The sequence below is a fragment of the Erinaceus europaeus genome, chromosome 17 (genome assembly GCF_950295315.1).
Source record: "Erinaceus europaeus chromosome 17, mEriEur2.1, whole genome shotgun sequence".
In the NCBI taxonomy this organism is placed as follows: Eukaryota; Metazoa; Chordata; class Mammalia; order Eulipotyphla; family Erinaceidae; genus Erinaceus; species Erinaceus europaeus.
The window spans coordinates 51,399,653-51,415,387 of NC_080178.1; the positions used below are offsets into that span (position 1 = coordinate 51,399,653).

At 42.0% G+C, this 15,735-nt stretch overlaps 1 protein-coding gene across 1 annotated transcript; it reads right to left on the reverse strand.

Moving 5' to 3' along the window:
* Positions 1-514: 514 nt before the first annotated feature.
* LOC132533782 (coiled-coil domain-containing protein 81-like) lies at positions 515-14,910 on the reverse strand. Its single transcript, XM_060175802.1, has 8 exons — positions 14,440-14,910; positions 8,896-8,957; positions 7,762-7,915; positions 7,469-7,649; positions 7,236-7,356; positions 1,748-1,827; positions 1,273-1,370; positions 515-594 (listed from the first exon to the last, which is right to left on the reverse strand). The coding sequence occupies exons 1-8, from the start codon at positions 14,567-14,569 to the stop codon at positions 515-517; spliced, it is 906 nt and encodes a 301-aa protein (XP_060031785.1). The 5' UTR covers positions 14,570-14,910.
* Positions 14,911-15,735: the final 825 nt, after the last annotated feature.

A 15,735-nucleotide genomic window follows, 5' to 3' on the forward strand; every position in this document is an offset into this window, starting at 1 on the left:
GGTCCTTGTTTTTGTAAAGACAGTCTTATTAGGTTCCACTGTGGTAGGCAATATTAAGGGTGCAATATTTCCAGATGCTGGAGTGGGTTTTTGACCTGGAAGTCTAGGTAGAAAGTTGACTGTAGAATAAGAGAGTTAAGTTTCCTTTCAGTCTTTTCCTTTAAGGCTTTAATGGTCATATAGATACAATGAAGAGAGAAAAATACAATAGGAACATATAACACATTCTTACTCTACGCCAACTGTGCTAAGTGCTTAATACAATGAATAATGGGCCAGGGAGATAGCATAGTGGTTATGCAAAAGACTTTCTTGTGTCTGATGCTCTTAAATCACAGGTTCAATCCCTGGCAGAGAGACACAGAGACATATACAGAGAGAGAGAGAGAGAGAAGGGAAGAAACTGAAAGGGAAACATTTCTTAAATAACAACTTAAGATAACAAGCAAAATCTCTTTATGAAAGGAACAGTCCTCAAAACATTGTCTGGCAACTTCTAGCTATCTCTAGTAACTTAGAAAGAAAACCTTTGTATTTCTACATATGTTTCAACCAAAGTCACATCAGCTACAGACATGAGAACTCTACTATTTTCTATTAAGGCATACAAGACAGTTGTAAACTCGTACTCAGAATATATATATGGAACATGTTACATGCAGCTCACTTGATGCATTTCTGTTACCTACCTAGGCCACTCCCCTCCCCCGGTAGCCATCTGAACTTTGAGTCTTTTAAGTAGTAGAGAGCCAGCAAGAGTCTTAGTTGAGAATCTCAGGGAGTAGAGTTAAGATGAGATAGAAAATTCTAGAAGAGCTGTTTCTTAGAAGAGTATATTTCTTGGGAGTCAGGCGATAGCGCAGCCGGTTAAATACAGGTGGCACAAAACACAAGGACCGGTGTAAGTTTCCCGGTTCGAGCCCCTGGCTCCCCACCTGCAGAGGAGTCGCTTCACAAGCAGTGAAGCAGGTATGCAGGTGTCTGTCTTTCTCTCCCCCCACTTGCCTTCCCCTCCTCTCTCCATTTCTCTGTCCTATCCAAAAACAACATCATCAATGACAATAACAACTGCAATAACAATAAAAAACAGGCAACAAAAGGGAAAATAAATAATTATAAAATTTAAAAAAAAGAAAATTCTAGAAGATCTGTTTCTTAGAAGGACACATTTCTTATAACTCTAATGGTACTGACTTTGAGCATAGGAGTTGCTCAGCAACAATGCCCTGCTGCTTAGCAGTAAAGAGATGACAGCTAACATCTTTGGCCTACCTTGCACATCGTCTTTGTCCGGCTTCATTTTTAACACAGACTTTCTCAGTTTAGATGTTTCCGTAGTTTCATTATTTTGTTGTAATTTGAATTCGATTCTAGGAATGGACCAAAATGTTTGCCTGCTCACTGGATCTGAATAAGACACTAGGAGAATTCTCAGTTCTGAGCAGCACCCCAGCCAGCCTACTTCTCAACCTACTTCTCTGCCATGAGTGAGTGCTTGGACTTTGTTATGCAGAAATCACAGACTGAAGACTCTTTTCATTTTTAGCCTGAGTCTGACCTTGACCTGCCTCTTCTAAACTGAAGTCTCAAAAGGTACTCATACTGGAGGGGGGGGGAAGGGATGCCTGTGGGTTTTGGTTTCAGTTTGAATGTGACTTTTCTAGTTCTGTCACCAGATTCAATACAGGGCTGTCAGAGTGGTATGTGGTTGGCAGAGAGTTTGGGAGGCCAGGGGTAAGACACTCACCTGGGGAATGAAAGGACACAGTTTGGACTTCTCTTCGAATTTTTGATGTTTGCTAAAGTTGAATTTACACTTTGAGGTTTCTGGAGAAAAAGGAGAGGAGATTTATACCTGGTCTATAGTCCAGGACCCAGACGTCTCACAGGCTCCCTGGAAGCAATGCTACTGGAAGGCTGGCTTGTTGGATGCTCAGTGACTAAAGCCTCAAGTTTACCCCCCCCCCCATCTAATACCGATCTTCCGACTCTTCTTCCAGATCCAGCTTTCTAGTCCCTTTTCCAACTATTACACCATTTCCCCAGACAGTAACCTGTGTCCACTTGCATATCAGCTGTTAGGCTCAGGCAAAAATGGAGCCCTTAGAATAAACCTAAAATAGACTTACCTGCTTTTTTCCAAAACAGAGACCCCAAATGTTCATGTGCAATATTGTTGCCTTTAGGTTCATGATTAGTCAACAATATGTTCAGCTTTCTATATTAACTCTTTTTCAGCCACCAGGTTCCAGATGATACCATGATGCCAACCTGACTTCTCTGGGCAGATGACTCCACCTGGAGCCATACCTATCTCAGATCTCTGCCCCACTAGGGAAAGAGAGAGACAGGCTGGGAATATGGATTGACCAGCCGACGCCAGTGTTCAACAGGGAAACAATTACAGAAGCCAGACCTTCCATCTTCTGCACCCCATAATGAACATGAGTCCATACTCTCAGAGGGATAAAGAATAGGGAAGTTCCTTCCCTATTTCCTATTATACTTACTCCCAAGATATCCTTATCAAAGCAAGGACAGCAAAAGCTCAATAAGGTCAAGAGACTGGCATATTTTAACAATGACTCTTTAGTCAGTATCAGGCCACCACATCAAGCTGGGGCCCTAGTCTGGGAGTCCTGAGACTCCCAAACAGACATTATGGGCCTTGACCTCATAAATCCCTTCTCCATTGTTACCAGTCATCTGTATCAGGAACAGCAAAACAGATCCCTTTGTGGACCCCCACAAGTCCTTGCCCTCAACTTGAATCAACAACAGTAGAGAATGTTCCATCCTCTGAAAGGAGTCTGGACCACATACTCTATGCTACACCTGAGGAAGATGGGTCCTAATTTGGGGGCAATTAGAATGTTCTTACTGATGATCACAGAATGTGAGGTTGGATCTACAGGGATACAGAGGTCAATCAAATAGGATCCGAAGCTGAATTAGGGCAACAGATCAGATCCAATTGATGGGGTTTACAGTCAACAATATTTATATACCTTTCGCATATTTGGAAGCTACTCTCTTCCCTGATCCAGCTTTCTGGTCCTTTTTCCAGCCATGACATCATCTCCCCAGACAATAACCAGGATCCATCTGCATATAACATTTCAGGCTCAGGCCCTTTGGACTTTCCTGCATGCTTCTCTCAATTCATATCAAATAACATTGCATCTGCCGATCACAACCTAATCAACGCAACGAGTACCACCCCAGCATGCTTCACTTCAGACTTTGTCCAGAGACTTCAGGTGTGGAACGACAACCCTTCAGCTTCATCACTCAGGTGAGACCTTTCCTTTCATAGTATTCTCTAATTCCATTCCAGGTGGTCCACTCCCCAATAAAGTCCTCAAACCCAGATATAGACCAGGTTCCCTGAGATAGAGCATATGTTCACATGTGTCCATAAACCAAGGAAAAATATATACCTGAAAGCAGAAGTACACAAGAGTCTGCAGTGAGTACCCCCCCAACACTTCCTCTCCACTATTCCAATCTTAAGGTCCATGATTGTTCAACAATTTGTTTGGCTTTGTATGTTAACTCTCTTATCAGCCACCAGGTTCCGGATGCCAGCATGATGCTGACCAGACTTCCCTGGACTGATGACACCACCAATGTGTCCTGGAGCTCCACTTCCTCAGAGATCCACCCTACTAGGGAAAGAGAGAGGCAGACTGGGAGTATGGATCAACAAGTAAAAGCCCATGTTCAGTGGGGAAGCAATTACAGAAGCCAGACCTTCCACCTTCTGCAACCCAAAATGACCTTGGGTCCATACTCCCAGTTGAATAGAGTATAGGAAAGCTATCAGGAGAGGAGATGGGATATGGAGATCGGGTGGTGGGAATTGTGTGGAGTTGTACCCCTAGTATCCTACAGTTCTGTTATTGTCTCCTTTTGTAAATAAAAAAATAAAGCTAAAAATATGAATATAACGGGGAGTCAGGCTGTAGTGCAGCGGGTTAAGTGCAGGTGGCGCAAAGCACAAGGACCGGCATAAGGATCCCGGTTCGAACCCCAGCTCCCCACCTGCAGGGGAGTCGCTTCACAGGTGGTGAAGCAGGTCTGCAGGTGTCTATCTTTCTCTCCCCCTCTCTGTCTTCCCCTCCTCTCTCCGTTTCTCTCTGTCCTATCCAACAACGACAACAATAGTAACTACAACAATAAAACAAGGGCAAAAAAAAAAGATATCATTTACTTTAAAAAATATGAATATAACTAAAATATGCCATTAGCTATTCGCAGAATGGAGACTACCCCCAACTCTTCATTTGTGCCATTATAGCCTTTAGGTTCATAATTAGTCAAAAACATGTTTGGCTTTACATGTTAACTCTATTTTCAGTCACCAGGATGCAGATGCAAGCACGATGCCAACCAGACTTCCCTGGACAGATAACCTCACCAATGTGTACTGGAGCTCTGATTCCTCAGAACCCTACAGCCAAAATCATACTCAGTGGTGAAAAACTGTAAGCATTTCCACACATATCAGGTACTAGACAGGGTTGCCTACTATCACCATTACTATCCAACATAGGGTTGGAAGTTCTTGCCCAAGCTTTCACGCAGGAGCAAGGAATTAAAGGCATACATATTGTAAGAGAAGTCAAATTCTCCCTATTTGCAGATGATATGATAGTATACATAGATAAACCTAGGAAATCCAGCCAGAAGCTTTAGGAAATCATTAAGCAATACAGTAAGGTGTCAGGCTGCAAAATTAATATTCAAATTCAGTGGCATTCCTCTATGCAAACACTACGTTAGAAGAAGAAAAATCGAGAAATCAATTCCTTTTCCTACAGCTACAACAAGAACAAAAAAAATAAAATATCTACGAATAAACCTAACCAAAGAAGTGAAAGACTTGTATACTAAAATTATGAGTCACTAATCAAGGAAATTGAAAAAGACACAAAGAAGTGGAAAGATAATTCCATGTTCAAGGGTTGGAAGAATTATCATCATTAAAATGAATATACTGCCCAAGGCCATATACAAATTTAATGCTATCCCCATCAAGAATCCATACACATCTTGTAGGAGTATAAAACAAATTCTACAAATTTTCATCTGGAATCAAAAAGACCTAGAATTGTCAAAAATAATCTTGAGAAGATAGAACAGAACTGGAGGATCACACTCCCTGACCTCAAATTGTTTTATGGGGTCCTTGTAATCAAACCTGCTGAGTAATGGAACATGAATAGACACACTCCCCAGTGGAATAGAACCGAGATCCCAGAAGTAAGCCCCCACACACTGGACATCTAATCTTTAACAAAGGTGTCCAGACTATTAAAAGGGGGATAGCAGAGTCTCTTCAACAAATGGTGTTGGAAAAATGGGTTGAAACATGCAGAGGAATGAATGTGAACCACCAAACACAAAAGTAAATTCTAAATGGATCAGGGGCTTGGATGTTAGACCAGAAACTATCAGATACTTAGAGGAAAATATTGGCAGAACTCTTTTCCACATAAATATTAAAGACATCTTCAATGAAATGAATCCAGTTACAAAGTAGACTAAGGCAAATATACACCTATCGAACTTCATCAAATTAAAAGGATTCTGCACAGTAAAAGAAAGCAATACCCAAACCAAGAGACCCCTCACAGAATGGGAGAAGATCGTCACATGCCCTGCATCAAACAAGAGGCTAATAACCAAAATATATAAAGAGCTTACCAACCTCAACCACAAGAAAGCAAATGACGCCATCCAAAAATGGGGAGAGGACATGGACAGAATATTGACCACAGAAGAGATCCAAAAGGATGAAAAACACATGAAAAAATGCTCCAAGTCTTTGACAGAGAAATGCAAATAAAGACAACCATTAGATCCCACTTCACTCCTATGAAAATGTCATACTTCAGAAAAGGTAGCAGCAACAAATGCTACAGAGGTTGTGGGGTCAAAGGTACCCTCCTGCACTGCTGGTGGGAATGTAAATTAGTCCAACCTCTGTGCAGAACAGTCTGGAGTACTCTCAGAAGACTAGAAATGGACCTACCATATGATCCTGCAATTCCTCTCCTGGGGATATATCCTAAGGAACCCAACATGCACATCCAAAAAGATTTGTGTATACCTATGTTCTTGGCAGCACAATTTTTTAAAATCTTTTTTAATATTTATTTTATTTATTTATTCCCTTTTGTTGCCCTTGTTGTTTTATTGTTGTAGTTATTATTATTGCTGTTGTTGTTGTTGGATAGGACAGAGAGAAATGGAGAGAGGGAGGGGAAGACAGAGAGGAGGAGAGAAAGATAGACACCTGCAGACCTGCTACACCGCCTGTGAAGTGACTCCCCTACAGGTGGGGAGCCGGGGTTCGAACCAGGATCCTTATGCCGGTCCTTGTGCTTTGCGCCACCTGCGCTTAGCCCGCTGCACTACAGCCCGATTCCCTGCAGCACAATTTGTAATAGCCAAAAACTGGAAGCAACCCAGGTGTCCAACAACAGTTGAGTGCCTGAGCAAGTTGTGGTCTATATACACAATGGAATACCACTCAGCTATTAAAAATGGTTATTTCACCGTTGTAAACCCATATTGGATGGGGCTTGAAGAAGTCATGTTAACTGGAAGAAGTCAGAAACAGAAGGATGAATATGGATGATCCCACTTTCAGGCAGAAGCTTAAAAACAAGATCAGAAAACACAAGTAGAAACCGAACTGGAGTTGGTGTACTGCCACAACGTAAAACATTCCCTGATGCAGTGGTGGTTAAGTACATGTCTCAAAAGGATGACTGAGAACCTAGTGGGGATTGTATTGTTATGTGGAAAACTGAGAAATGTTATGCATGTACAAATTATTGTATTTATTGTTGAATATAAAACATTAGTTTCCCAATAAAAATAATAAAAAAGAAATTATGTGGGTGAGATACTTTTATCTATTTTTATATTTATTTATTTATTCTCTTTTTGTTGTCCTTGTTGTTTTATTGTTGTAGTTATTGTCCTTATTGAAGTCTTTGTTGTTGGGTAGGACAGAGAGAAATGGAGAGAAGAGGGGAAGACAGAGAGGGGGAGAGAATGATAGACACCTGCAGACTCAAACCACGATCCTTATGCCAGTCTTTGCACTTTGGGCCTACTGTGCTCAACCCGTAGCACTACTTCCCAACTCCCAGTAAGATACTTTTAAACCATATTTTCCCCCTGGACTTGGCTCAGACCTTCAGATGTTTTATCCTTCTGACCATTTTATCTGAGTAAGAATCAAGCCTGTCTTTAGAATCAAGCCTGTCTTTGCCCATGGGGCACTTGTCATCTAACACAGGCCAACAACTGAAGGGTGACAACTCTATAGACAATTCAGAACTGTAAGAAAGAGAAACAATTAGAAGGTCAACATAACCTTTGCAATACCTTTTTCCAGATTGCCACTTGTATCCACTGCAGACAAGAAGTCCTGAAAAAATTTCATTTTTACTTTGCCATTTTCAATTGTAAGGATACCGAGTCCTTGGAAAGTAAATCAACTTTCTTTCGTGTGCAGATTGATCGTGATAAGAGCTGCAGAGTTTCTTTAATGCATCCTTCGACTGTGTCCCTGCTATAATGCCCCGCTATGGCAACCATGATAAAATTCAGTGGTACAACGGGGATATCCCCTGGAAGAGAAAAGGACAGTTGTGTGGGGGAAAGACAATGAGCGGATGGCAGATACTCAAAAATAATTCTCTCTCTTTTAATGGGAAAGGTGTAGCCAGTAGAGCTACTTACCAGGTGTGTGGATCTTAGTTTGTCGTAGTCCATGTAGCTGCAATAGCTTCTCTGACATGATAAAGATCGGTATCTGGATAGAGCTAAACCTGTTCCCAGCATCTAGTTTTTGCCTCATAAAAGTAAATGTCCCAAAAGCAGGTATGTAGACCCCCTAGAAACGAAGCAAACAGAAGGTGGGAAGAAAAGAACCACATGCTGACTTCTCTGAAGGGATGATAAAGATGAATCCTGAGAGAATTTTAGACTCAAAGTTTTCAGATGATGTTTGCATAAAATATAACCAATTCGAAGGCTATATTTTTTCTTTCTTAAAAAATTTCCTTATTGGGGAATTAATGTTTTAAATTCAATAGTAAATTCAATAGTTTGTACATGCATAAAATTTCCCAGTTTCCATATAATAATACAACCCCCCTTAAGTCCTCGGTCATCTTTCTTTGATCTGTATTCTCCCCACCCACCCACCCTAGAGTTTTTTACTTTGGTGCAATACACCCATTCCAGTTCAGGTTCTACTTGTGTTTTCCTTTCTGATCTTGATTTTCAACTTCTGCCTGAGAGTGATATCAACCCATATTCATCCTTCTGTTTCTGACTTATTTCACTTAACATGAATTTTTCAAGGTCCATCCAAGATTGGCTGTAAACGATGAAGTCACCACTTTTATAGTTAAGTAGTACTTTAATATATATATACCACAACTTGCTCAGCCACTCATCTGTTGTTGGACACCTGGGTTGCTTCCAGGTTTTGGCTATTACAACTTGTGCTGCCAAGAACATATGTGTATACAGATCTTTTTGGATGGGTGTGTTGTGTTCCTTAGGATATATCCCCAGGAGAGAAATTACAGGATCATAGATTAGGTCCATTTCTAGCTCGAAGGCTATAATATTAAGAGAAACTATAGGGATGCCATAGATGCATATATATATATATATATATATATATATATATATATATAGAGAGAGAGAGAGAGAGAGAGAGAGAGACAGACAGAGACAGAGAGATGAGAGAGCATGATATCAGAGCACCACTCCAGCACAGTCAGTGCCAGGCTTCACACTCAAGACCTCAGGCATGTGTGCAGGGTCGGTGCTCTACTGCCAAGTCACTTTCTGAAGTCCTACCTTTTGCAGCCTCAGCTGTCGTAGAATAAAGTCAGAAACATGGCTCCATATCATAGAGACTTCTGAAATTTGAAGAAAAAAAAAATACAATTTGATTTATGTAAGTACCCCTGTCACTATCCAAATGCAAATGCAAAAGACTCCTTCAAATAGCAAGTCATTCTTAGCTAGGAACAGATAGAAATAAGGTCCTTCCTGAAAGTCAGTTTCCCTGATTGTTTAACTTTACCCCCGCTAAGCTCTGTAAATATGTAAGAAATAGTACATCATGATATGTGCTTGAAGGAAATCTTTCTGGAATAAAGCAAACTGCTCAATTCACTGGAATATTCCCCCCACCCCCAAACCACTACCCGAGACAGAGATATTACAGTCTTTCACTTCCAGTATGTGGAGGTTATACACAGTTCTTTCTGATGTCCTAGGACTGAAGTACAGGTTGTTGAAGGAGAACTAGTAATTGCTCTTATGGACATTGGAGACAAACTGGGTGGTGAAAACCTACCCCAAAACATATGTTATGGTAAGCCAAGTACTAAAGGTAAGTCAGTCAAAGACTAAGATTTTGCCCTATTCTCTAAACCATGGTCTAAATCATGGCTAATTAATGTATTAAAACTGATCAGGGGATGTGAGGGCAATCTGGCTGTGACATCTGTCACCCCAATGAATGCCAGGTTGATTTGGCTGATCTGCCTGGCTAGGCGGGTGTCCCCTTCCTCCATAATCGCTCCATGTGTGACCCTCCCATAGCCTTGCACTTAGTTGAGGAGGATGGCCTTCCCTAAGTAGAGGTGACTGGTCTTTGGGTGAGGGTGTATGAGTAGCTGTGCTCTCCTGATTGAACCTCCAAACAAACTCTGAATCTGTTCAGGAATTTCCTCTATCCTATCATATTTTCATAAACAAAAGAATTCTCCTGGAAGTTAAGCACAAAAGAAGATTATCCATCCTAGTCCAACTTGTACCCCCCAAGTTAAATTTTCATCACAATCAAATATACACAGGAATAAAATAGAATCTCACTATCTGGATAGAGTGGAGCCCTTTCCAAGTTAGTGTGTCAAACCTACTGTCTTTTAAGTAGATTTGTGGCAGGCAGTTGAGATTTCAGGAAACACATCTATTCAAAAAGGAAATGACGTAGTTGGGACCCAGAGAAACAATATTTCTTGCAACCAAATGCTAGTAGAAAGGTTTGTGAGAGCTAAATTGGAAATATAAAAGTCATGTTTCTTCATCTGGATACTATACAAATCCACTGTGTGGTTTTGCTTTTAAGAATCTAATAGATGTCCTAATAAGAGTAGCATTAAATTCCTTTGACCTGATATTTCCTACTTCTCAATGAAGAGAGAGAACACATGCACAGTATTCACTCCAAGAAGTTTTTTTTTTTTTTCCTCCAGGGCTATGGGAGCTTAGTCCTTGCACTATGGACCCATTGCTCCTGGACACCTTTTTTTCTTTCCTTTTTTTCTTTTTTTGGATAGGACAGAGAGAAATTGAGAGGAGAAAACAGTGCAGAGAAGAGAAAGGCACCTGTAGACCTGCTTTACCACTTGTGAATTGACCCCCCTGCTTGTGGAGAACCAAGGGGTTGAAACAGGATCATTGTGCAGCTCATTGCAGTTTGCACTATGTGCACATAAGCCCGTGGGATACCACCTGGTGCCCTCTAGAACAGTTTCAGTCCTCTGCAGTTCAGTTGGAATAGACTTGGAAACCTTACAGACTTGGTTTCGAACTAGTTTTTCTGATGCCCCAATATGCCAGTGTGTCAGAGAATTGGAATATGACTTTTATATTTAAAAATACTTCTCTGTCCTTCAACCAGTGAGATTTTGCAGGAGTCACTGACACTGTTACCTTGCCGACAAGCTCACCTGTCATGCACCCACTGTGCCCTGGTGATGAGGGCTTGTGGCATCAAAGGCTGGCTTTGTGGCACCATTCTCTCTTGGGCTTCCCTGTGTCTCTCTGCCATTTCTTCTCAGTTCCCTCAGCAGGTTCACTTGCTCAATTTTGGCATCAGTGTTGGAGCTTCTTGAGGTCTAGCTCCACATTCTCTTATTTCCCTCCATCCCCTCTGCTTACATCATGCCCAGGGCCTTGCCAACCATCACTATGCAGATCTCTGCCAAAGGCAAATTCAGAAGCCAAGGTTCCCTCCCTCCAACTCTCTACCACCAACACACTCACACAAAATCACCTTTTTGATCTTATGCATGTGACTTCCCACCTGAATATTCCACAATCAATATGCTTGGACTGGAGAAATAAATAGCACAATGGTTATACAAAAAGACTCAAGCCTGAAGCTCTGAGGTCCAACAGTCAATTCCCAGCACAGCCATAAGACTACAAAAATCAGTGCTCTGGGAAAAACCACACCTAACTCACTCAAAGCCAGAGTCGGGCTTCCTTTAAATCTTGTCTTTGATGTAGGCTTTTGCTCTCGACGAATAGCATCATCACTTGATTCACTTGCATAGATCCAAACTCAAAAGCTGCTTGGAAAGTTCCTTTCTGCTATATCTTGTCATTTACTACATCACCGTAACCAATAGATTTTCACGTCTGTCCTTTAAGTCTGTCCACTCTCTACATTTCATTCTACCAATTCAGGCCAAGTCGCCATCCTTTCTCTCTTAGATAACTCTGAAAGGAAACAATTGTTCCACTTTAGGTCATCCATAGTTGCCTGAGTAGCCCACATGCTTCTCTAGTGCCTGGCCTTTTCATTTTCCTGATTAAAGTTTAAAACACGGGGAGGGGGGTAGGGAGCGGGGAATCCTATGAGGAAAAGAATTAGTAGAGAGAAAGAGACAGAACCAGAGAACCATTTTGGCGCATAGGATGCCATGGAATTATTCTCGAGACCTCAAGCTTGAAAATTCAACAACCTGGGCCAGCAAAATGCTTCCGTGGACACTGAAGTACTTTGCCATGTGTGCTATCCAGGTTCAAGCTGAGCCTCCAACTCCTTAAATGAAACTTTGTTGTTGTGAACTTTTGTACTCTCTATGCAAATATATAACAAATACATGAAACAGAGTCCAACATCTTATCCACTGTGCCACCACCTGAGCTGTCACTTAGATCACTCATAAAGGCACTCCCGACATCCACTTAATTCTCCACACTGCCACCTAAGCCAGTGTTTCCCAGCACAGATCTTAGGGGTTCACTCTTCTTCTACCCCCTCATTGGGATTATCCTCAACGCCAACCTATGTGATGTGACTGACAGTGACTTTTTCCTCTCATTAAGCAGACACTTTGGCTGGGTTAACTGCACATAGGTTTTTGTGCAAGGACCTTAGTTTGAGTCCTGGCTCTCCAACTGCAGTGGGGATGTTTCACAAGCACTGAAGCAGGCCTGCAGGTATCTATCTTTCTCTCTCCCTACTCTTTAAATACTGCTGTCCTATTAAAAAAAGAAAAGGAAAATATGGCTGCCAGGACTTCTGACTTTGTAATACCAACATTACACCCCAACTATAACCTTGGTGGGAAAAAAAAATCACATATTTCCATGACCAGTCAGTCAGGCAGCAGCCATAGTGTTGTCTTTCACCTCCTTCCACAAACTGTCCACCCACCCTCAGTTAAGTGTGTTTGTTCTCCTTGTTCACTCTACCAAAAAAAAAAAACAAAAAACAAATCTTCCCCTCCTGCTCCACTGATCCTGATTCTAACTTCACATCTCCCCCTTCTTTAGTCAGCCTTGAAACATACCCCACCCTCGCCCTCTGTAAAAGTCTTTCTTGTAGTTCAGGTCCTGGAACATGATGGCAGAGGACCTAGTGGGGGTTGTATTGTTATGTGGAAAACTTGAGAAATGTTATTCATCTACAAACTATTGTATTTACTGCTTAATGAAAATATTAATCCCCCAATAAGGAAATAAAAAAAGCATTCCTTGTAACCATACAAATTACTGTTCACACTCACTGTACATATGCGTTTATATCTGTGCTTACTGGGTTTAATTCAAAATGTTTGACTTTGATCAGTTCCCTAGTACCCAGAACACAGCCATACACTTGGTGGTGCTGGGCAATGTCCACCTTTATGACCTGGGACCTGGCATGCAGGCTGACCTTTGTCGGGTACCGGTCTCCCCAACAATGTGCACCTTTATGACCTGGTGACTGGCAGTCACGGTGGCCTTTGTGACATACTCATCTCCCAGGCAACCTGACCTCTAGCCACACCAAGCCACAGGATGGGCTCTCCAAATGGCTTGATGAAAAGAATACTACCAAAAATTAGAAAGAAATCAATAAAAAAACTGAGAAATTTGCCCAGGCATAGATTTCTTAAGACACATAACATCGGGAGTCGGGCGGTAGTGCAGTGGGTTGAAAGGGTGAAGCAGGTCTGCTGCAGGTATCTATCTTTCTCATCTCTCCATTTCTCTCTGTCCTATTCAATAACTATGACATTAATAGCAACAACAATAACAATAAAATAACAAGAGCAACAAAAGGAAATAAGTAAATAAATATTTTTTTAAAAAAGAAGACCCATAAAATCATTACCTGTGATGTTTCATTTCAGAATTTGTTTGTGGGAGAAAAATCAGCTGATGTTTAGTAAGAAATGTTTTAACTATAATTTAATGGAAATGTGAAAGCTGGGAAAGTAATTAAACGTCCCACAGAGGAAGACAACTGACAGTGAACCAAAACACCATAGCTCTCCTGTTCCTGACAGCAGAATAAAGTTCTTATAAAAATATGGAAGTTGAATAGATGCCAGGGAAGGGAAGAGATGCCTCTTCCTGGTTCATCTCACATCATTTAGTGAGAGTCTGGGCAAGAGCCCAGTGACTTAATGGTAATGGTGGTGCCATTCTTGAGGCATCTGTTTTGCCAAGAGATCAGCACCCTCTTTCAAACAAGCCTAGAAAGTCTTCTAGGAGATGCTGCTCTGGTCCTCTCGCAAACATTAAGCAGCTCTTTTTTTTTTTTTTATTTTTATATATTCTTTTTTTTTTATTTAAATTTTTAATTTAAGAAAGGATTAGTGAACAAAAGCATAAGGTAGGAGGGGTACAACTCCACACAATTCCCACCACCCAATCCCCATAACCCACCCTCTCCCATGATAGCCTTCCCATTCTCTAGCCCTCAGCTCTTTTTATGGTTTCCCCCGCCTTACTTTCCAACAGAGGGGGAGAGAGGAAGTGCAAGAGAAACTGAAGAGTTACCTGCAGCACTGCTCTACTGCTCCTAAAAATCTCAACCCTCTGAAGGTGGGAACTGGGGCCTTGAACCTGGGCCCTCCTCACCCCAGTTTCTTAACACAACACAACCCCAGGAATCAGGGACGTCACCAGCTGTCTAGTCCTGGCCAGGAAGCCTGGAGGTGGCTGTGTTGAGAAGCATTAACTGGACACAGACTTGGTGCCACTATACAGATCATATAAGAGTTTGGGGAACCCCAGGCTGTCAGAGTGTGGGTTCCTCCTACCCGCCCCCCAGCCCAGCCAGCCTGCCCACGGAGAGGGACACAGAGGGGTGGGTGGTGTCCTTACCATCCCGGCTCAGCCGAGCTAGGGTGTGCAGCTTGTTATTATTCATGTGCTTTCGCCAGATGGTCAACTCTTCTGCAGTGGCGCCCATGGCGGCAGAAGGGCCGAGGCCTGTCTTGTCCGCAGGGCACATGATGTCCACCCTCCCAAAGGAGGTGGGCAGTGGGGCTCGCCCACCAAGGCAGGCACGGGGGTTGTCTGACTTCTGACTGTGCCTCGAAATTACGCTATAACTGAATGAGCGATTTGATTTTTTTTTTTTTTAATATAAGGGCAAAGGCTCTTCCTAGCCTCCCCTCCACACCCCCTGGGCTCAGTATTTTGGGCAATACTCCCAGAAGGGCAGTGTTACAGAGGAGCTGGGTTCCTGCCCTCCTGCACTCTCAGGATTCAGAGAGAAAATGTGGGCAACCTGGAGAAGGGGCATGGCCAGGCAAGCAAGCAACAAAGGCTCAGAGGTCATCACCTGGGCCCCCTGGCCCCCAGCCCCCACCCCTTTGCTAGAATGTTGCTGCCAGATCTGTTCCACAGGCTGTCACTCTGACTCTCTCTGTTGATGGTTTTTTTCCCTCTTTCATATTTTCTTTTAATTTTTATTTTTATGTTTTTAAATTTACTTATTGGGGATTAATGTTTTACATTCCACAGTAAATACAATAGCTTCTACATGCATAACATTTCTCAGTTTTACACATAACAATAGAACCCCCACTAGGTCCTCTATCATCATTTTCCAGGACTCTACCACACACCCACCCCAGAATCTTTTTCTTTGGTACAATACACCAACTCCAGTTTAGGTTGACTTTTTTTTTTTAATGTTATTTTCTTAAGTAAAAAAAAAATGAGTTTACAGCTGGGATGAACTTTTTTCACTATTATCAGTGATCTGATAGTGGCTGACAAGATGATAAGATTACAAGGGTATGGTTGCACATTACACCCACCACCAGAGTTATGTGACACCCTACCCCCACCACAAAATAACCATAGTTCTCACAAACTTTTTAATTGTTTTTTTGTTTGTTTGTTTGTTTCTGGTGTTATTGCTGGGGATTGGTGCCTCCACCAGTCCTAGAGGTTTTTGTGCCCCCCCCCCTTTTTGTTGCCCTTGTTGTTTTATCATCCTTGTGGTTATTATTGTTGTTATTGAGATCATTGTTGCTGGATAGGAAAGAGAGAAATGGAGAAAGGAGGGGAAGACAGAGAGGAAGAGAGAAAGGTAGACACCTGCAGACCTGCTTCACCACTTGTCAAGCAACCCCCTGTAGGTGAATAGCTTGGGGTTAAAACCAGGAT